Source organism: Orbilia oligospora (assembly GCF_000225545.1).
Source record: "Orbilia oligospora ATCC 24927 unplaced genomic scaffold scaffold00006, whole genome shotgun sequence".
NCBI lineage: Eukaryota > Fungi > Ascomycota > Orbiliomycetes > Orbiliales > Orbiliaceae > Orbilia > Orbilia oligospora.
The window spans coordinates 1,722,773-1,742,961 of record NW_011645563.1 but is presented as its reverse complement, the minus strand read 5'-3'; the positions used below and the strand labels follow the sequence as shown (position 1 = coordinate 1,742,961).

The 20,189-nt window shown below is 44.6% G+C and overlaps 7 protein-coding genes across 7 annotated transcripts; 3 read left to right on the top strand and 4 right to left on the bottom strand.

Annotated features, from left to right (window-relative positions):
* Positions 1-1,209: 1,209 nt before the first annotated feature.
* On the top strand, positions 1,210-4,843 carry AOL_s00006g524 (uncharacterized protein; the record flags this gene model as incomplete). The annotated part of the gene is made up of 8 exons (XM_011119833.1): positions 1,210-1,369; positions 1,433-1,681; positions 1,738-1,911; positions 1,971-2,565; positions 2,622-3,744; positions 3,836-3,987; positions 4,066-4,337; positions 4,413-4,843. The coding sequence occupies 8 exons, from the start codon at positions 1,210-1,212 to the stop codon at positions 4,841-4,843; spliced, it is 3,156 nt and encodes a 1,051-aa protein (XP_011118135.1).
* A 1,977-nt stretch (positions 4,844-6,820) lies between these two features.
* AOL_s00006g523 (uncharacterized protein) lies at positions 6,821-7,372 on the bottom strand (the record flags this gene model as incomplete). The annotated part of the gene is made up of 2 exons (XM_011119832.1): positions 6,821-7,050; positions 7,126-7,372. The coding sequence occupies 2 exons, from the start codon at positions 7,370-7,372 to the stop codon at positions 6,821-6,823; spliced, it is 477 nt and encodes a 158-aa protein (XP_011118134.1).
* A 1,025-nt stretch (positions 7,373-8,397) lies between these two features.
* On the bottom strand, positions 8,398-9,462 carry AOL_s00006g522 (uncharacterized protein; the record flags this gene model as incomplete). Its single annotated transcript, XM_011119831.1, has 1 exon — positions 8,398-9,462. One exon carries the CDS (start codon positions 9,460-9,462, stop codon positions 8,398-8,400), a length of 1,065 nt encoding a protein of 354 aa, XP_011118133.1.
* Positions 9,463-10,555: 1,093 nt separating this feature from the next.
* Positions 10,556-11,644, top strand: AOL_s00006g521 (uncharacterized protein; the record flags this gene model as incomplete). The annotated part of the gene is made up of 1 exon (XM_011119830.1): positions 10,556-11,644. One exon carries the CDS (start codon positions 10,556-10,558, stop codon positions 11,642-11,644), a length of 1,089 nt encoding a protein of 362 aa, XP_011118132.1.
* Positions 11,645-12,517: 873 nt separating this feature from the next.
* On the top strand, positions 12,518-13,078 carry AOL_s00006g520 (uncharacterized protein; the record flags this gene model as incomplete). The annotated part of the gene is made up of 1 exon (XM_011119829.1): positions 12,518-13,078. The coding sequence occupies one exon, from the start codon at positions 12,518-12,520 to the stop codon at positions 13,076-13,078; it is 561 nt and encodes a 186-aa protein (XP_011118131.1).
* Positions 13,079-13,482: 404 nt separating this feature from the next.
* On the bottom strand, positions 13,483-15,360 carry AOL_s00006g519 (uncharacterized protein; the record flags this gene model as incomplete). Its single annotated transcript, XM_011119828.1, has 10 exons — positions 13,483-13,940; positions 14,000-14,070; positions 14,133-14,232; positions 14,324-14,475; positions 14,532-14,568; positions 14,627-14,699; positions 14,767-14,796; positions 14,922-15,061; positions 15,115-15,168; positions 15,246-15,360. The coding sequence occupies 10 exons, from the start codon at positions 15,358-15,360 to the stop codon at positions 13,483-13,485; spliced, it is 1,230 nt and encodes a 409-aa protein (XP_011118130.1).
* Positions 15,361-18,027: 2,667 nt separating this feature from the next.
* Positions 18,028-18,582, bottom strand: AOL_s00006g518 (uncharacterized protein; the record flags this gene model as incomplete). Its single annotated transcript, XM_011119827.1, has 1 exon — positions 18,028-18,582. The coding sequence occupies one exon, from the start codon at positions 18,580-18,582 to the stop codon at positions 18,028-18,030; it is 555 nt and encodes a 184-aa protein (XP_011118129.1).
* Positions 18,583-20,189: the final 1,607 nt, after the last annotated feature.

The following is a 20,189-nucleotide window of genomic DNA, read 5'->3' as shown; positions in this document are numbered from 1 at the left end:
GTAACCAAATTGTGTGTTGAAGAGTTAACGAAGGTGTTCTTTGCCCGGCTCAAAGCAGCCTCGTGGCTCAAAGGGCAACACAAACGAGACCAGCAACACACCTTTTTTTTGGTGGCTGACCCAGGCCCGGGGCCTGGCGTCTGGCTTCGAGGCTAGTCTCTAGATCTCTAGCTCCCGAACATCGCAAAGCTAAGAATCGAAAGGCGTGACGGTGAATATATATCGAAAACCTGTTGAATCAAAGGGCTGATATATAGGGAAAAATTATGTGCCAGTCATCAGCAAAATCAACAGGATAGGTGGATTCCCGACTGCTTTCAGCCCCACCAAATTGACTACCGGCTACCGTGGTGCTTCACACACTTCACCTATCCACACACCACCGCTCCGCGAGGTTTACTGCTGAAAGCTAAAGCTGCCGGCGAGTAAATTGATTATTTTCTTTTTTTTTAAAAAAAAAAAAAAAGAAGAAGAGAAAGAATAGAGCGTTGTGCAGTGCGTTACGGAGCCGGGGCGGTGCAGTACTCGCTGTCACCACAGCCCTCTGCAAGTATCCGAATTCAAGGCTATAAGATTTGCGCGAAGTACAAAATACAAGTAACTTGATCCCACATTGTATCAGCTGGAGAAAACATGCAGCCTTTCGAGACTCTATGTGATTATTTATATGAAGCTCCTTCCCCGCCAAATCCGTGGACCTTGTCCTCGCACCGACGTATTTTAGATTAGCACACCAGCGCGTGTACTTTAACGCTTAACACTCAGAAATAGCGGCGGATATAGACGCTATCAATACGGTACCAGGGGTATCAGTCGGAGCTAGCCCGAATTTAGAGGGGGAGAATCGACTTCAAAAAGCGCTTGAGACCTTCAAGCGGCTCCTTTTGCCTCGCGAACTTTCCCAAATTGCTACTACGCCATACCCTGATGCCGCCAGTGTCGCTTCCCTCACGCAGGACCTTAACAACATCAACTCAAAAAGGTTCCTGAAACTTGGGGAAAGTTGTAGGCCTTTTCTCCAGTTTGTGCAACACTTTTCTCCAGTATTGGATGTGTATCTACAGGGTGATACAGGTTCAATCGCGCCCTTGGTTTGGGGTAGCGTCAAGCTTGTGGTTCAAGTAAGAATATAATCCGTAACTCCCGTCCGTCCCAAAATTTATTAACTTTTGGCAGCTTGCCAGTGGTTTCTTCGATTATTTCGTAAAAATGTCTGAGATGTTCCAAAGAATTGGCCGTATCTGTCCCACAATGAAAGAAATCGGGGAGATATTTCCGGACGACGAAAAACTGAAAGATTCTATTCGCGTACTTTACGCTATATCCATTGAATTCTGCATTAAAGCGCTATGTTTCCTTCGCAAACCAGGTAAACTAGCTAGTCTCGGTTCAAACGTGATCCGCTCATGCTGAAATGGTTAATTATATATAGGAATGAAGCAGTTTGCGAAGAGCACCTGGAAGCCTTTCAAGTTTGAATTTCAAGACATCGAAAACGAGCTGGCCGACCGACGTGAAATAATCAATGACCAGATACGCGTTGCGTCAGAGAAGGCCGCAGCTTTTGCACGGCAGAAAGCTCTGATATACCAGACGGAAGGCTACCTGCATAGGGAATACGAGGTAACCCAGTGGGATCGCAGCCAAGAATGGAGAATTGAGCAGGACGTATACAAGAAAGGTGGGTATATTGCCTCAGCATTTGAATATTTAAGTCCTTGTATTGATGTAAAGCAGAGAAAGCAATGGATAAATTGCTCGCGAAATTATCAGCCCACAATCACACACGTCCTTTCTTAAACGCAAAAGATTTACGGCATCCGGATACAGGGAAGTTATTCTTCGAGTCCCCGCAATTTAAAAGTTGGTATAATTGCAGCGGCGGCTCCCTATTATGGTATCAAGGCATTCGTAAGTCGTACGTATAACTGCTGGATCAACGATTTATCATTACTAATGAATCTGATCAGCCGACGCTGGTAAAACTATTCTGGCGTCGGCTGTCATCGACCATTTGCTCGGTAATGTAGGAGGAGCCGGCCAGGCGATTATATATTTTTTCTGTGACTCTCAGGACACCAGGTCGTTAGAGAGGCGTACGCTGCTATCGAGCCTGCTAAAGCAGATAATTACTCTAAATCGTCCGCTGCTTCCGGCCTTGCGTTCGCAATTAGAGACAACATTCAAAAACCCCCAAAGTCAACCTCCACTACAGACTCTACAAAATCTTCTAATAACACATATTCAACAAAAGCATTTAACATATATTGTTGTCGATGGTGTTGATGAGTTGGACGTTAGAGATAGAAAGTACATTCTGGATCAATTCAACGAGATGCTCAAATTACCGGGATCTATACTCAAAGTTTTCATATTGAGCCGTCCCGAGATTGATCTCCCACGAACAAGCCGAAAGGCGATTTTTGCATCCCCTCAATCCGCACTGAGACCGGAGCTCGATGCCTATGTTCGGGATAGCTTGCAAAAGTTCGATAATCTGACATCCTTTCCACCGAAGTTTATGAGCGAGATTCAAACAGCTCTCATAAATGGTGCGGATGGAATGTAAGTTATTTCTGATACGCATTCAGAATTCTTTTCTCAAGGCTAACCTTGTCTAGGTTTCTCTGGGTCGAATTTCAGCTGAGAGAAATTGAAAACAAAGATAGGATGGTTGATATTCGAAAAGTGATACAGAATCTACCACGGGGCTTAAACGAGACGTACGCCAGAATATTAAGGAAGATCATGGAGCATAGAAACCCAGAGAAGGCCTTGAAGATCTTCAAATGGCTTTCCACATCCCGGCGACCCCTTATGTTAGAAGAACTCCAGGAAGCGATTGCAATTGACACTAGTGACACCTGTCACGCCCAAATCAAGAATCGAAAAACACTAGACAGTTTTTTTGAGCTCCAGGACTGTGCAAACCTGGCCGTGCTAAACGAACGAGATGACACTGTTCAGTTTGCGCATTCTACCGTACGCGATTTCCTACTCAAAGAGTCAACAATAACAGAGTTCCCAAGCCTTTACCTTGACTTAATTTCCGCCAAAGCGGAAATATGCAATGCGTGTCTCACATATCTATCCCTCAACGACTTTGAAAGCCAGATTGAAATTGCCCACAAGAGGCCACCACTACCGAAAGAATCAATCCTAGAAAATCCAGCTTCTTGGGTGCCAATGCTACTCAAGTCTAGATCAATTCCAGCGATAGTTGCAGGATTCTACCTAAATTGGCGTCGACCAAACAGTTCACCCAAGCCTGCAGCGTTATTCCGCCAAAAAATCAAACAGCCACCGACTCAACTTGAGTTGCTTCGTCAGTCGTTCACATTTCTCGACTACGCTCGTCAAAACTGGATACACCATTGCGATGATTTATTTAACGTTGCTAAGGAAACAAAAACTTGGCAAATATTCCGAACGCTCCTTGGAAAAACTTTGCCCTTTGATCATCTCCCCTGGAAGCATACGAAGTCGCACTCCGACCTTGTATATTTTGATGCGTTCTCTTGGGCGCTCCATAATAGCAATTTTTCAGTACTAACGTTGATTTTTGATGAAATAACGGCGACGGAGCGTCAAAGCTATCTTGATAGTACTGTGGGTGAAGCGGGGGAACCACCGCTGCATATCGCCGTGGGCCTATGGAGTGAAGGCATTGTTGCTTTACTTTTGCAGAACGGCGCTGATCCAAATTCTTGCTATGGTGGGATCACTGCATTGGTTAAAGCTTCTGTGAGTGGTCAATCGGAAATGTGAGAACGCTGTTAGCTGCTGGGGCCGATGTTAATGCCGCCGATGAATATGTGGACTAACAGTTCTTCAGGCTGCGGCCGAAGGTGGTCACCTTGATATCGTTGAAAAACTGCTAGCTGTTAAGGCTGATGTCAATGCTGCTGCTGGTAATGGAATATATGGTAGACGAACAGCTCTTCAGGCTGCGGCAGGGGGTGGCCATCTTAATATTATTGAGATATTGTTAGCTGCTAATGCTAATGTTAATGCTACTGCTACTAATAATTATGGACAAATAATTCTTTAAACTGCAACTGAAAGTGGCTATCTTAATATTATTGAGAGATTGTTAGCTACTAAAATTAATGTTAATATTGATGCTGATGTAGAAAAAGGACAAACAGTCCTTCAGGCTCCGGCCGAGGGTGGTCACCTCAACGTTATCGAAAGACTATTAGCTGCTAATGCCGACGTTAATGCCGATGCTGGTGCAGAAAAAGGACGAACAGCTCTTCAGGCCGCAGCCGGGGGTGGTCACCTCGACGTTATCGAAAGACTACTAGCTGCTAATGCCGATGTCAATGCCGCTGCTAGTTATCGCAATGGACGAATAGCTCTTTAGGCTGCGGTAGGGGGTGGCCATTTCAATATTGTTGAGATATTGTTAGCTGCTAATGCCGATGTTAATGCCGCTGCTATTAATAATTATGGACAAACAGCTCTTCAAATTACAGCTGAAAGTGGCCACCTTGATGTTGTCGAAAGATTTCTAGCTGCCAAAATTAATGTTAATATTGCTATTACTGATAATAATAGACTAACAGCTTTTCAGGCTGCGGCCAGAGGTGGTCATCTTGATGTTGTTGAGAGACTGTTAGCTGCTAAGGCTAATGTTAATGCCTCTACTAGACATCAAGGGCTAACAGCTCTTCGGGTTGCAGCAGAAAACGGTCAACTTGACGTCGTCGAGAAGCTACTAGCTGTCAACGCTGACCTCAATGCTATTGGTCGGGACGGACGAACTGCTCTTCAGGCTGCGCGTGGGCGTGGTCTCTTCGATGTCGTTAAGAGGTTGCGTGCGGCCGGAGCGAAATATTAGCTTTAATTTTCCATTTCTCCCAGCAATACTCGCAATTCTTTGTTCTATTCATCTCCCACGTGGAAAGAACGAATTAGATACACAAAAAAATGATACATGAAGCAATTGCATATTTTTATGGTACGAGGTTAACGTTTGGCTGTGTTACCATCCAAAACGTAGAGCAGCAGATTACCCATTGTCACAGAAGCCACCGATAAGAATTACATGGATCTTTAGTTTGTCAATTGCAATTGGGGCGTTTATGTAAGATTCGACGATCGACCAACATCAACCAAGGAATCTATCGTGAGACTTTCTCATGTGATTTCTTTTTTTTGTTGATAGTATACTATGATGAAGAATGTACTGTTCACAAATCTGTGCACGGATCCAAATGACCATCTGAGAATTTTCGCAGGTAGTTGCCAAGAGAATTTCATCAGAGAATGTTATAAACGGGTCACTATAATCGATACGGAGTATTTTGTCATTAAAATGACCGCCGGTTGTCCAACAAAAACGATGTAAGCTAGGCCAGGACGGAAGATCAGCAACTCATACAAGACTACAAAATCATTAGATTTAGTTGCCTGCTGGCATAGATTGCCAAGTACCTTGACCACTGGACCATTTGAAATGTGATTGGTTCGGTCCATTGAACCAGACAGCCATTTTTTCCTTGGAAACACGACTAACACTCACATAATAAATGTTAAGGCAAAGGTGAGATACATAGATATATACCTACTACTTAAGTACTAGGTATAAATCGTCCCCAGACAAGCTAAACTGCGGCACGCCAATTCATCGTCTTCAAACAAACTTAAAAGCTGATGAGCAGCAACCACCCTCCTGCCTGAAGCTGCCGCGCCATACTTGCTCTCACTCTTTCTCTGAAAGGGTGGCGCAACCACTCCTTGTATCACCCGAACGAAGAGAGTTAACAGCACTCGACTGGTCAAATATCAGTGTGGGCTGGCCCGAAATCACGCCGTTCATATCACCATCAATCGTCGATCAATAAAATGGCCTCAACTCGTCGTAATATGCCTTGCAACTATAAAAGTCGCATTGACTGCCATCAATAATTGGGTTTTCAATATACGATGTCTTGAGATCGTGTAAGTCTGCTTGGAGGCTATCGAAGTGGTATTTTTATCTGTTGTTTTAAATTTTGGACCGAACCGTTTTAGCTAATTTTTGGTCTTATCTAGCCGACCTCTTCTACTCGCTCCATAAATATACTTAGCCGATGAAGGGGGGGTGGATAGGGTCGGGCTTCTCGGGATTCCTTCAAATAATTCCATAAAAGAGATACAGCTGTAGAAGCCGTTGTTCATCCAAGAAAGGATTTATTGGCATGCTCTGAGTAAATCTGGGGTGGAATGGATAGTCAAACAAGCTTGTGGAAGCTGAAACTTATGAGGGCGTCTAGTTATCGTATCTCGGATTGTATCCGCTTAATACCCTTTGATCAAAGATGATTTTGATTAATGTCGCTGTATTTTATTATAACCTTATGATTATAATATATCTATAATAAGTAAGTCTTCGAACCACACGAATGAAAGGGTTTCTAGTGAGGTCACAGTGCTCTAGTGTAAATGATAATAAAACTCGCACAGATGAATCCCTTACCCTCCAGTGGATCTACCCACGGGAAATAGAAATAAAATATAAAAACAAGACCAATAAGGCGAGGAGAAAGTCCAGAGACCAAGAGCTCCTATCAAGCGTGCTCACCAACAGCTGTAAAGATAATGAGATTGGTGCGTTGTGATCAAGATCTATACCAATATTCATTGTTTAAATTTAAGAATTCCCACCGGGTGGCGTTCCAGGACTTCAAAACTCAACATCGGGAAAGATTATTGTCCCCCAAGGAGTGCCTTGACATGATATACCGTAACAATGCATTAGTATATCATAACTCGTTGAAGAGATAGAGTCATTAAGGTCTATCTGAGGCCGCTGCACAGACCACTCTTCTTCTTTTCAGACGCGGGGAGAATAGTCCCAATCGTCCGCACCAAAATTAGGGTGCTCCAGCACTTTTCGCAGGTTTTCACTGCCAACACGGAGCGCCACTTTTTGAGGCTCGTTGGAGGGATAGACAGCGGCGCACCAAAATGCTTCCCGCAGGATGCTTGGAGGCATATCGTCTTCATCGATTAAATATAACCGACCTGGACGGAGGAAACATAACGGCAGGAACCATACTACGACTATAGCGTGGAAATCAAAATGTTATGTTAATGTTTTTCTACTAGAGAAAAAATAAGGGTTTGTGAAAAACTCACTTCCCGCTAGCTCTCTACTTCGCAACTCATTGATAAGACTCCTAGGATCGTCAGGATCGAATTGAAGGATATCCCCCACTTTGTCAAAGCACAATCCGCTTCCCCAACCGGGGAGGAGCATATTTCTGATGGTTCTTGGTATTAAACCTCGAGTACGGAGACCTGAGAGAATTATCCAGGTTAACCCACGTTCGTGGTGATCTGGCTTTTGGGGTTGTAGGATCGAGCCACAGAGGTACTGGCCCATAGCTCTCGATATACACCTATCGATGTATATGTATAATATTGCGCAAGCTCGACTTATATCTCCGACTTCGCAAAAGCTCAGCTAGGGGGCGTTCGGACGCAGAGTCTAGTCAATTTAAGTAGTGAACTATTGATGGGCACTCACAGATAAGTATCGATGTTCAAAGTCTAGATTTAGCTAGCTTTTGAGGCGATATTGAGAAGGTCGAAACTCCCTCTTTAGTAGTCGTGAACCACGCTATTCCCGTTTGCGGGTGAGAGCTGCCATTCCAACATTCAACACATCAACATGCATAAGTCAGATGGGCAACACACATGCATGTACACAAGTCTGGTTACGAGACTGGGAAACACCCGCTCGACCTTACATTTTCGTAGTTCTCCGTTTTTGTGGTCTCTGTTTTATGGTTCAGATCCTCACGACTACTTGATATACTCTAGTACAGTGCGAGTGGTGATCGTGATCGCAGCGTTATTCGGTGGCAGCCAGTGCCAATGGAGTTCGCTAGCCGACAGCGATCACTAGAATTTGTTGCATTTTACGATCCAACACAAATGAGAATGGACTTTGATCAGTCTTGTAAATGGGCTTGGAATTGTCGAGCCTAGGCGGATTTGGCGTAAGTACGTAAGCCAGACAACTACGGCACTTATATTGTGACGATGAATACATCTTTGAATGAGAAACAAAGTGCCGATCACTTGTAGCTCTGGCCTAATTGTTGGTATATCCCATCTGTAGAAGAGGGAGGTTTTATCACCCGTGCAGCCCTGCCTGGACTCAAAGTACATCTACCCGAGAAGTCTTTATTAAAGTTTAAGCGATAAATTTTTTTATTGTATAATTATTGAATTCCTATGAGTATGGCTATTAAGACAGAGTACACGATAGTGAGATCCTTATTTGAACAACATAGGAACGGGGATTTAATATTTTCATTATTCGACCGTTAAAGCTTTAAAATATAAATGTACATGAGGGTATTCTGATACCAGCAGTCTTACGGCTGAAAGACTTCGATCTTATTATTTGGATGGCTTGGCGGGAGGGGCAAGTCCGCTGCCATTAGGCGAGGATGGGGTGCTGTTGCCAGGGTAGGCGGTATTAGGATAGGCGGTATTGGGATAGGCGGTATTGGGATAGGCGGTATTGGGGTTGGCGTTACTGGGGTTGGCGTTATTTGGATAGATATTGTTTGGGTAGGCACCGTTATTACTGGGGTACGCGTTGACACCGTTATAATAAGAACCGCTGGGCAATTGGCGCTTCTGCTTAGGGGGCTTAGCGGGAGGCGCGAGCCCGCTACTACCAGGGGTAGATGGAGAGCTGTTGCCAGGATAGCCGGCATTGGGGTAGGCGGCGTTTGGATAGGCGGTATTAGGGTTAGCACTATTCGGGTAAGCACTGTTGGGATAGGCACTGTTTGGAACCGGGTTCGAGACTATGCCCGGATATGCGCCGTTGGTGTTGGGATAGACATTGTTTGTGTAACTATACTGGCGTTTCTGCTTAGAGGGCTTAGCAGGAGGTGCGAGCCCACTGCTACCGGGAACGCTATTGCCGTTGGGATATCCGCTATTTGGATATGCAGCTTTGGGGTACGCGGCATTGCTGTTAAGATAAGCATTATCACCATTAGGGTAGGCGCTGTTTGGATAAGCACCATTTCCATTAGGGTATACGGTATTGGCGGGATTGGCGTTATTATAGTAGCCATTGGGCAATTGACGCTTCTGCTTAGATGGTTTAGCAGGAGGCGCGAGTCCGCTACTGCCAGGAACGCCGTTATTGTTAGGATAAGCCCCGTTGTTATTTGGATATGCGCTGTTCGGATTTTGGTTGTTCTGATAGGCGCCGTTATTGTTGGGATAGACGGCATTTGGGTAGGCACCATTACTGTTGGGATAGGCGCTATTTGGGTAAGCGGCGCCGCTATTGGGATAAGCGTTATTGGGATAAACGCCATTAGCGGGGTAAGCGCTATTGGGCAATTGGCGCTTTTCTTTGACCTGCTGGCTGCCCACATCGACAGGAAGAGCCGAAGCGGTAGCGGCGAGGATGAGAGCGGCGATAGTGGCGTCGAACTTCATTTAAATGTTTAAGTATAGAGTCAATGATGGTGTTCTGAGGGAAATTATATAAATAGATTAATAGGACCGGCCTAATATAATAATGTATTTCGATGATAATATAAATTTGTTTGCTGCCTGCCAGCGGCGCGAAGATGTTTTGATGTTTGGGAGTTGTGGAGTTGTTGTTGATGTGGGATAAAATAAGAGAGAGAAAGCACAATTATATAGCAGTTCCGCCGCCAGTAAAATTCAAATTTAAAATTTAAATTAATAAAGTCAGAATACATTAGTCTCGTAAACTACACTGACATATCGGGGAACCCTGCTGCATACCTGTTTGGGAACCAGTCTCACGCAGCTTGGTTACGAGACTGGTGCTGCCAGTCCCGTGTTGTGTTGCCAGACATTCCAACACAGGTGTTGTCTAGGTCTGTTACACAGTGGTTACACGGTGCCACCGTCGCCACAGTCTCGGCGCAACCTGGCGACGCCTCCTTGAGCTTAAATTCAGCCTAGACGATAGTGATGCATGATGTACTCTTGTATCAGATAAGCTTTTTCTAGATCAAATATTCAAATTCTGCTCATTATAATCGCCTAACGAACGGCCCGATTCTATGAGACTGTAGGGAACTTTCGAATTCCAGAATGTATAGGTCTGATACCGTGCTAGGGTCGTGCCGTTGAGAACAACACCTGGAACATATCCTATGAGAATTTAAAACAGCAATGTCTTTCTTCCAGGCTACACTCTAATTAGCCCCAGGACCCTGGAGCAGCTCTGGCTCCGAGACTACATCCACATGTACAAAAAAAAGACTTTAGGTCTGAATCTAAAACGTGTGAATGTGAAATGATAAGTACAATATACGACCTCATAACCCCCCCCCTTCCCCCACCAATCTTTTATCGTCTAATTCATTCCTTAATTTTCAATTCTATACCAAAGGTTCCTCCCCAAAAACATTCTAGGCGAAGTACATGATACTATCGCATTTATTATCCTGTCTTCTCTGCCCCGGCACAATATCTACTTTACTCAATATTAACAGCTCTTGAAAATTTCGAAAATACCTTGCTTGCTGTAATAAATCTGCCCGGGCCTCTCAAAATGAAGCTTGCGTCCTTATTGGCTCTACTTCTTTCCGCCGCAACAACAGCCTCAGCGCACGCTTATATTAAGGAATTTGTCATCGACGGTCAATCATACCCAGGGTTTGACCCGTTTGAGCCACCGCAACCAGGCATAGTCGACCAGTACTGGGATACCAATTTTAGAAATAAAAAGAATACCGATGCCTATGTACCACCCGGGAGCGGTGATGAGATCGTTTGCAGAAAAAACGCCCAACCTGTCCAGACCGTTGCTATGGCGCGAGCCGGTGCATACATCACATTTCGCTGGACCAGGTGGCAGACCAACCATATCGGCCCGATTCTGACTTACTTAGCCGATTGCAATGGTAATTGCGCAACCGCGATCGGTTCTCAATTATCCTGGTTTAAAATCGACGAGGCTGGATACAACGGCAGACTCTGGGCAACCGAAGTTCTGCAAAAGCAGGGGAAATCCTATACTATCCAGCTACCCAAGACCCTCAAAGACGGACAATATCTCCTCCGCCACGAAATGATTGGGTTCAAGAACAGTTTTAAAGATCAAGCCCTCCCGGTTACCCAGCTTTATCCGACTTGTGCAAATATACAGATAATTAATGGCAGCGGTCAGGTTACACCTCAGGCCGTCCCACTGCAGGGTTACTATCAAGAAGGTGCCCCCGGCCTCCCAGTCATCGATATACAACGTGGGATGAAGTACCCTTTCCCTGGACCACCTCTTACTCCAGGACTCGGTAACACGCCGAGTGAACAACTCAACCCGGGTGTCAACAAGAATCCAACTTATGATCCCTTTCAAGAAAAGCTCAATGAGCCAACCGACGATAATGGTACGGTTCCGAATTTCCACCTCGATTGGTTCGCAAGAAATGGTGTAGCACCTCCAACTGGCCAGCCGAGCCAGAAAAGGTCAATCGATCAACCTTCGGATCTTCAAAACTTAAGCAGCCGGGGGCTAACAAATAGCCGGCCAACACACAATCGGCGTGTACAAAATGAAGGAAGACTATTGTATGTAGGAGATCCCCACAGATTCCGACAAAATTATCGAGTTAGACGAAGGTGGAGTCAAGTGAGATGATGATATTCGGGTGGTGCTTTTTTCACAAAAATGTAATATTTGCTATCATTCCTCATTGAGTTTATTGGAGTATGGCGCTCATGTTTATCTCGTAGTTATGACAATTGATCCCAATAACAAATTATATTTTGTTCATACAATCTTTTCCTATTTTTCTATTACAATATTTCTCAAGTGAGAGTTAATAGACATAGCGAAAAGTTAAGCAGCTGTGGCTCCGAGACTAGCAAAAAAGTTAGTTTTCGCGCGGCATAGGACACCCTAGGCGTGTGTTGTGTGGTTTTTGTCATCAGATCTGCAGAGCCTGGCACGTTTTAAGAAGTATTGTCTCAGGGTGAAATTTTGGGCATGCCCGGGCATATATGCATATGAAAACCGAGACATGTAAGACAATCATCCTCAGATAGTCTTGGTTCTATTCTCACACCGGAGCAAGAAACCGTATATCGGAGAACTTTGAGACGGAAAAACTGGCCCCAAACAATACGACACCCGGCCGACCTCCACACACAACATTAGCTTAATACATTTGATGAAGCATCCTGATATCAATGACAATGCGTTCACTCCGTTGATGAATTATGAAGCCAAATCGTCAATATACAAACAAACTACATAAGCTGAATGTTAGCCTAGTTAAACCCCAGCTGCTTTCTTATTCTTTTCAACTCCCGTAACTTTTTATTATTACTTTGACGCAACTCCTGGCTCCTTTGCGCCGCTGGCTGGCTGCAATATCCATATCAAAATCAACCTCTTGGGGATTTTTTAAAAGCCAGAGCGGCTTCCCCCGAATAAAACACTTAACCTTTTCGAAGGCACACAACCTCTTTTTAAATTGGCCGGTCCATATATACCAACTGGCTATCATCAATGAAGATAAATCTTTACATCGTCTCCCTCATCCTAGCCACTACTTCCTCGGCTATCCCTCTGAAAATACTACACGAAGACCCTTCTGCACCAGTCTTCAGGCAAAAGATCGTTCGTAGGCAGAGTTATAGCAATGTAGATTTTATACTGGGCAAAGTTTCAGATATCGTTGGGATCTTTGCGGGTGGGCCGGATGCGGCAAATAGCAAGCCCATGCAAGCTTTCAATCAATTACTAAGCGTTATTGGCAGCTTTATACCTTCTAAAGATCCAAATGGGTCTAACGGACCAGTGGGCAGTCTTCCGAACGGGCCAGTTGGAAATCTTCCTAACGGCCCAGTGGGAAATCTTCCTAGTGGCCAATTTCCTAATGGACAAATTCCCAACGGGCCGGTTGGAAATTTTCCCAATGGCCAATTCCCTAATGGTCCGGTTGGCAACATCCCTAACGGACAAGTTCCTAACGGTCCGATAGGCAGTCTGCCTAATGGACCTGTTGGCAATGTTCCTACGGGACCGGGCGGTATTATTCCAGGTGGCCCAAATGGGCAAGTAATCTAAAAGGCTGACTGAACGAGTTCATCTCTAATACTTCGAGTGCTCGTGCCTTGTTGCCCAATACAGACCATGATGCAGAGTAAATAGGATACACAAATAATAATACCGGCATTTATTTATCCTCTTAAAATGTTTTATCAGAATTATACAGTGTATACAAGCGAATATATGTCAAAATAATATCCTTTTTGCGGTGTAGAAGTCTCAGTATCCCCTAATATTGACTCGATTGCTCCAACGAATTCACAAACGGGTGAACTAGGCGTCAAGTTTGCAGATCAACGAAGCATAAGTCTATAAGCACTTACAAGGAACCTGCTCTTCGTATACCTCATGCCTTCCCGCCGTTTCTTCATCCGATAAAGCATGCTACCAGCTCTCACCAGTTGAAGAATATCCGCCGCAATCTATGCGCTTGTTATAAAGTTGATCTTGTTGGAGTCGTGCTCGGCGTACTCTGCTATGGGCCCTTCACGCCGCACACCCGCCTTCTTTTGCTCCTCACTATGTTCGATGTCGCGGTGCACCTCTGCTGATGTCGAGGGATCCCCGCCTAACCCTCCGAACGTCCAGGATATGCTACTCTTGCGTTCTGAAGTTAGATTTAATCTTACGGGAATCCTAGGGAGCGGGCGGAATATGTCGGTTGCGTAAGTTGTGCTTGGTTGTGACGCGATGAGCGTTGTGTTGGTGGCGACCACAGAGGACTGCTGACGATGGGGCTTGGCTGTCGAGGACATCCTAGTTCCAGGTTCTGTTGCGTCTTCCATGACACTATTATTTCCGGAATCATATCCGTTAGTGGTGCGAGTTCCTTGGTGGTCTTTGTTGGTGATCGCGTGGAGGACGAGGGCGCTGAATAGGACTAGGCTATCGTGTTAATATAAAGCGAGATTGGAATATATGAGTAGTCAGAAAACTTACTGTCGCCGTTGCAAAGCAGCAAACAAATCCATCCGGGTTCGCCCTTCAATAGTATTAAAACCATCAGGTTTCTTGATTAAAGTCCTGTTAACTCTTATAGTTGAATGGGATAGATATATTTTTGTCCACATACGCGACACTAGATATCAAAGTTGCACAAGATCCGCAGAAAGTTTTAAAGGCCATAGTGCGTAGCGCTTGATGGGATTGCAGTGCTTTCTCTCGTGAGATTTCTGAAGAAAATTTCAATTAGAACATGAAAAGAAGTGGTCGCCTCGAGGACTCACTTATGACAGGTATCAAGAATAATGTCGTCAGATATACCTATAGGTGCTGTCAACTTCTGATCGGTAGAACCAAAGAGTGATCCGTTTTCCAAGATTACATTGACGACGACATCAAAGGTAACAAGAGGTATCAAGGCAAAAGCCTTGGCGCCAATACGGCAGACGCCATTCTCGAGGTACGAAAATCGGCTTAGGTACCGCGTTAACGTATATTGCTAAAATTTTTATGGACGAAAATGCCATACTAAGCCAATGTTAAGAAAAAGACGACGGCGTAGAGGACTAGTTGCACTAATTAGTTCAGTATTCGCAACCGAAATTCAATATTAGGGCTTCTCACTCAGCATCCCGAGGCTGTTGAAGAGATAGAGCTTATCCTTGCATCGTGGCAGCCATGCACCCTTGACCAGTCTCTGAAGCAGCAAAATTAGCTTCTATGAAACTCGCATCTGTTATCTGTTCCGAGAAACGCCCGCATACCGCTTTCTCGACGAGCAGCAAGTATATAAGCTACAAAATTTAGCTAATCAGCTCTGATGGGTCCTAAATCTCCCGAATTCTGAAATGCAACATACGACCTAGCATCGAATCTTATTAGCGGTAGCACAATGTCGCCTTGATTTAGAGTAGCTCACTTTGGTAGTTATGTAGAACACGATGCACATGATATTTGCAACTGCGCAATATGATAGACTTTTATTAACACCGAGTCCTAGGCTAATAAACCCCGTTGAGAAGATGAATAGTAACGAATCCAGATAAATAATGAGGAGATCTGTGGTTGATGTTAGTTGGTACCTTCAATAAAAATATACGAGCAAGACTTACACCACCGAACGGCCGTCAGTTTCCTCCAGGAACCAATAATCATCACACGTTGAGCTGTTCTCGCAAACATCCGTTAGAAAAACGGGCTGCAATACCAATAACAATTTCTATCTTTGCTCGTCGTAACTTACTCAAGCAGACTGAAAGTGCAGTGATCGTGATCATTATAAGCGCGGCAGTCACCGGTCTCCCGGCGGGAGGATAAGGTGCGCCAGCAACAATATGCGTAGCGTCGGAAGAGGACATGGTACCTCAAAATCTCCCCCGAAGGTGGTAGCCTTGGGGTAGGCACGGCTGTTGGTAGGACAAGATGACCCGAGCGAAGTCGTGGTTGGAGACTTGGTTTGGCAGGCGCATGGGGTAACAGGTGTTTGGTAACGGACGAGAGGGCAGAAAAGCTTCATGGCGGTCATAAGAGTGACTGAAAGAGGACAATTAGAAGGCGTCGCAACAGATGCAGTATTGTACATGCCATCGCTAGAACCAAAGGAATATTAGTGGTGTCTTCCCTTCAAACGCAACTTAGTTGTGGGGCAAAACCTTAACGGGATCTTCCGTACCTGAGGGCGGCTAGAACATATCCACGAACAGCCGGTCACATGATGAGCTTTTTGTCGATTTAGCAGTCAGAATCTAAGGCATAAACTAGAATGACAATTGTTAGACGCAACTTATCTCGATAAATTCTTCAAATTTGACTATGCCACAGTTTTACAAAATGTACTATCTGTTATTCGGCTTCACTGAAGAATTAGCTACGAACCTTTTTTCATTTTCCATCTTGTTCTCTTTTTAAACCCAATTGCGTCGGGGAAGCCGTCATGTCGCCGGGGGCTCTGTCTCAACTCCGCAGACCCGGAGCTTCCGTCTCAACGAAAGTCTCAATCCCTTTCATTTACCGCTTCATTCTCACAATAATTGAGCCCTCCGTCGCTGTAGTTGGCGCAGTTATCGCATCCTGCACAACTGATGGATATCGATATCTCTCGGCCATGACCCGCAATTTCACTTCCTTCACACCAACCACCACATCCCTGTATACCAAACTTAGTGATGCGTGGCTGTACTTCGCATTCAATGAAGCAGTGGTGCTCCGTATATTTGACGACCTCCATTTCTGGCAAATTTTATGCGTAGGAATGCTGCTTAGCGAGCGCGATGGAGCCTAGTGCCATAGTGTTGCGCAGGTCGTCGGAGGATGGGGCGCTTAGCCGAGGGTGCGAGATTGGACAGCAGAAAATTGGATGGTGTTTTGGGGAACTGCACCGGTGGTTTTGGTGAGGATTTTGATTGTCCTTGGAGTGGGCGTGAAGAGATCGCAAAAAGTAGAAGAATAGATAAAATCTTAAGGAAGAGCATTCCAACGTCATAATTCCCTTGTTCATGACGTTCGGACTCGCGAAATTATCGTCATCGAGAGCGAGCTTATATCTCGTATTTCTCGAGCTCATGACGTCAGTAACCTTTCATTCAATATTTAAATTTCACCACCAACATGCAACAGTCCCCACTAGTGACTCCCTTGATATATATATTGTTGATAGTTCACTTCTCATAATGGCTGAACCGTGCATTCCTATATCTCCCCACCCTATTCCCGATGAAAAGACCATCTCTACTATATGTAAAATTCCTGTACTTTCTTCCGATGGCGAAAGCTGCCGGTTTGGGGACTTAGTTGCTGCAAGGGACGGCGTTGACAACGTCGTAGTGATATTTAGTAAGTGGAACATCGCTGTCGTTTAATTAATATTGATAGGGTAATGAACGGTTAGTTATCCTATAGTTCGCCACTTCTTCTGCACCTGCGATCAAGATTACATCCGATCCCTAGCAGGGTGTCTTACACCAACTGTCCTTTCTACTCTGCCTGTCGGGCCCTCTCGACTCGTGATTGTCGGCTGCGGCGACTCCTCTCGCATCATTCCATACGCTGCAGAAACATCTTGCGACTTCAAAATATTCACGGACCCAACTCGCCGAATATATGAGAAGCTCGAGATGAACAAATCATTAGGTAGTTCCACAAGGCCGGCATATATGGAACACACTTTATTGAGTCTCATCATAAGGAGCATAGGACAAATGGTTAGAAGCGGATATGGTGCGTTCAAAGGGGGAGACTTCTGGCAAAATGGTGGGGAGTGTATTTTCCGAAAGGGGAGATGCGTGTGGGTACATAGGATGGAAACAACGTCCGATCATGTGACGGCGACCAAGCTGACAAATGTGCTGTCCGGAGATGCAAATTGGCGCAACAAAAATTGAGAGATTGGCGACAGGAGAATGTGACAAGGCACAGCCAAGCTGCCCATGTCTGTCCATCACGCCCATCCCGGCTGCTTTATTTTATTTTTCGATTTCGAAGGATGTCTTCCAGATTTTTTTTCTATCTAATTACTGCAGCCTACTACTGCCAATAGTCAAGACGCTAGAGTTTCCGCTTGCCATCTTATAATGTACACGCCAATAATCGGGGCACAATCCGTCTGACGGTTTATGATCTTTCTTTTTTAGCCGCCACAAGTTATAGAATTGATTGAATGGCTGACAACTTGTAGCAAGATATATATGTTGGTTCTCCGGCTTCATGTCGAATGCAATTTCCCTAAATTTACGATTCAACAATGTAGTAATAAAAATTTCATCACCACCGATCATATTACGTTACCGCGCAATTGCAATACTAGCTGGCGTTGAAATGAATAACAGTTGCAAATGAATAAACATGCCCCTCGAATTTCCTTTTTCCTTTTTAGTGTTTAGACTTTCAACTTTTCCCCCTCCTTTTGCTCCCCCGCCAAATATACATCTTATACATCTAGGTAGCATCGCTTGGAATATTTTGGCTAATAGTTACACAACCCATTTGGCTTTTATTGTTATCGACTTAGTATCTCTGTACAGTGTTGGTCACCCACAGGCCGATCCTGGGCGCGAATGGGGTGACTCGAAACGATCCCGTGATCCAGAGCTGGAACGTGACTTAGAACGGTGGGGCGACTCTGGGCGTAGCTTGGGCTTATAGTCTTTGGCTTGATATGGCTTGTACCCGTCTGGGGATCGAGAACGAGACCTAGATCCGTGACCTCGCGATTTAGAGCGGTGGGGTGATGGTTCGGGATTGTAGCCCTTGGATGTGTGTGCTTCTGATGGCTCATACAGGCCTGACGAGCGATGACTGAGTGATCGCCCGCGAGGTTGTCCTCTGCCACCACGTCCTCTGCCACCACGTCCTCTGCCACGTCCTCGACCGCTTCCTCGGCCGGGTGGGTCTCCGCAGTACGGTTTCGGCGGCGACTGCCAGTATGTTGGTTGCTGAGGGACTGGAGGGGCTGGAGTCGGATTGTACCCAGCGACTACCTTGGGCTGCGTAACCGGTGCAGGTTCGGGGCCAGCGACCGGGGCAGCAGCCGCACTAGTAATAGCACCCAGAGTGGCAGTAACGACGACGACTTTGCGCAACATAATATATAAATTGATATTTTCTAACTTGTAAAGCCGATTAGATATGTGCTACGAATATTAACGGTCAATTCGGGAATATGAAATGCTTTAATACAACAGTTTGAAAATACGCGATTGTAATTATTGATGGATGCTTTAAGCAAAGGAAAAATACACAGAACTCAATATTATTTATACTTTAAGTCGCAGAACTTTGCTATGACGTTATTCATAGGATACTTGAGCATATCAATACTTTTTTGTATAACACGAGTATTTTCACCATATAGTTTTCTCCCCCAAGGCACATCTATAGATGTAGAGTAGGATCCCACGAGTTGTTGAGGTAGTATCGAATTATAATGAAATCGGAGTATTCCGTGTATATAAATATCATTTATGTTTCAAAGGAATAAGCACCCCGACACCAACATCTATCACAATAAATTATATAATATTTAGTCAAATTCACTCAACAAAATAGATTGATCGATCTGCGCTTAAGTCTTCTGCCAATATATCTCACTATTGAAGCGAATTTAAATGTAGCCTTAAACGAGCTCTTCAATTCAACCAACCAATCTAGATTAGAGGTACGCATAAAACATAGAAATCCCCAGTTGCCTTCAACAATTCATTCCGGACCGTTGATTTGATGGGGCTAAACCTCCATTTGGGAGTGTTGGGGATGATAGTAAGGTATGGAGGAGTCCGGCTGTGCGCCATGATATAGTCAAAAACATTTTGTTGGGCAAATATGTATCCATGTATTGTTGGATGAAATAAATGTACATAAGTATTTAGTTGTGGCATGAAAACCCATCTGGGCTTGAAGCTTTCATGTCTGAGCCTTGAATCTAGGCACTCGAGGTGTATTCTCGTATTTACTACTGTTGAATTTCTGACAATATTTTATAATGTATTTAAGAGGGTTTAGTTTTGCACCAACCCGTTTTAAGTGTCTGGCTCGTCTTAAAAGGAGGTTTATTGACAGAAATCTTTTGCGAAAGCTGTACATCTCCGTTGTATTACCTGTATCAACATTTTTTCTACCTGAGATTGAGGCTAGCATTGATGATATTGTGGAATGAAATTATATCAACTATACTTTCAAATTCTTTATTTACTGGTTTCTTATCCTTAATGGTCAAAGTAAACCGAGCATGTAAATTACTATTAGAAGATCGAACAGATAGATGGCTAGAGGGTGGTCGATATTGTAAATAAGGAATAGCTAGCTCATTGATGGTGCCATGGCTCATTTGCTACAATGATATCATGTTGACAAACACTTAATAATATATATTCTGCTGTAACTAAAGGTTATACTACTTCGAGTTTCAATTGGGGAACATAATCTTTTGTTAGGTGAAACCCCGATATGGGCTGCTGCGCAGCAGCAATGAATTCTAGTTTGCGAGATAACGATATGGCATGCATAAAAGGGAGTTGGGGGAATTTGTTAGAAGGTGCTCCGTTGCTCGACCAAGGAGGAGAGGAGCCTTGCTCGTCTTTTTTTGAACCCCAGTAGGCCTCGTTGGTGGCATGTTCCGAATTTACGCTACCAGCAGCCCAAATGAGCCAGCGGAAATCCCCTGCAGTCTTCTCAAGAATTTCGGACTATACCT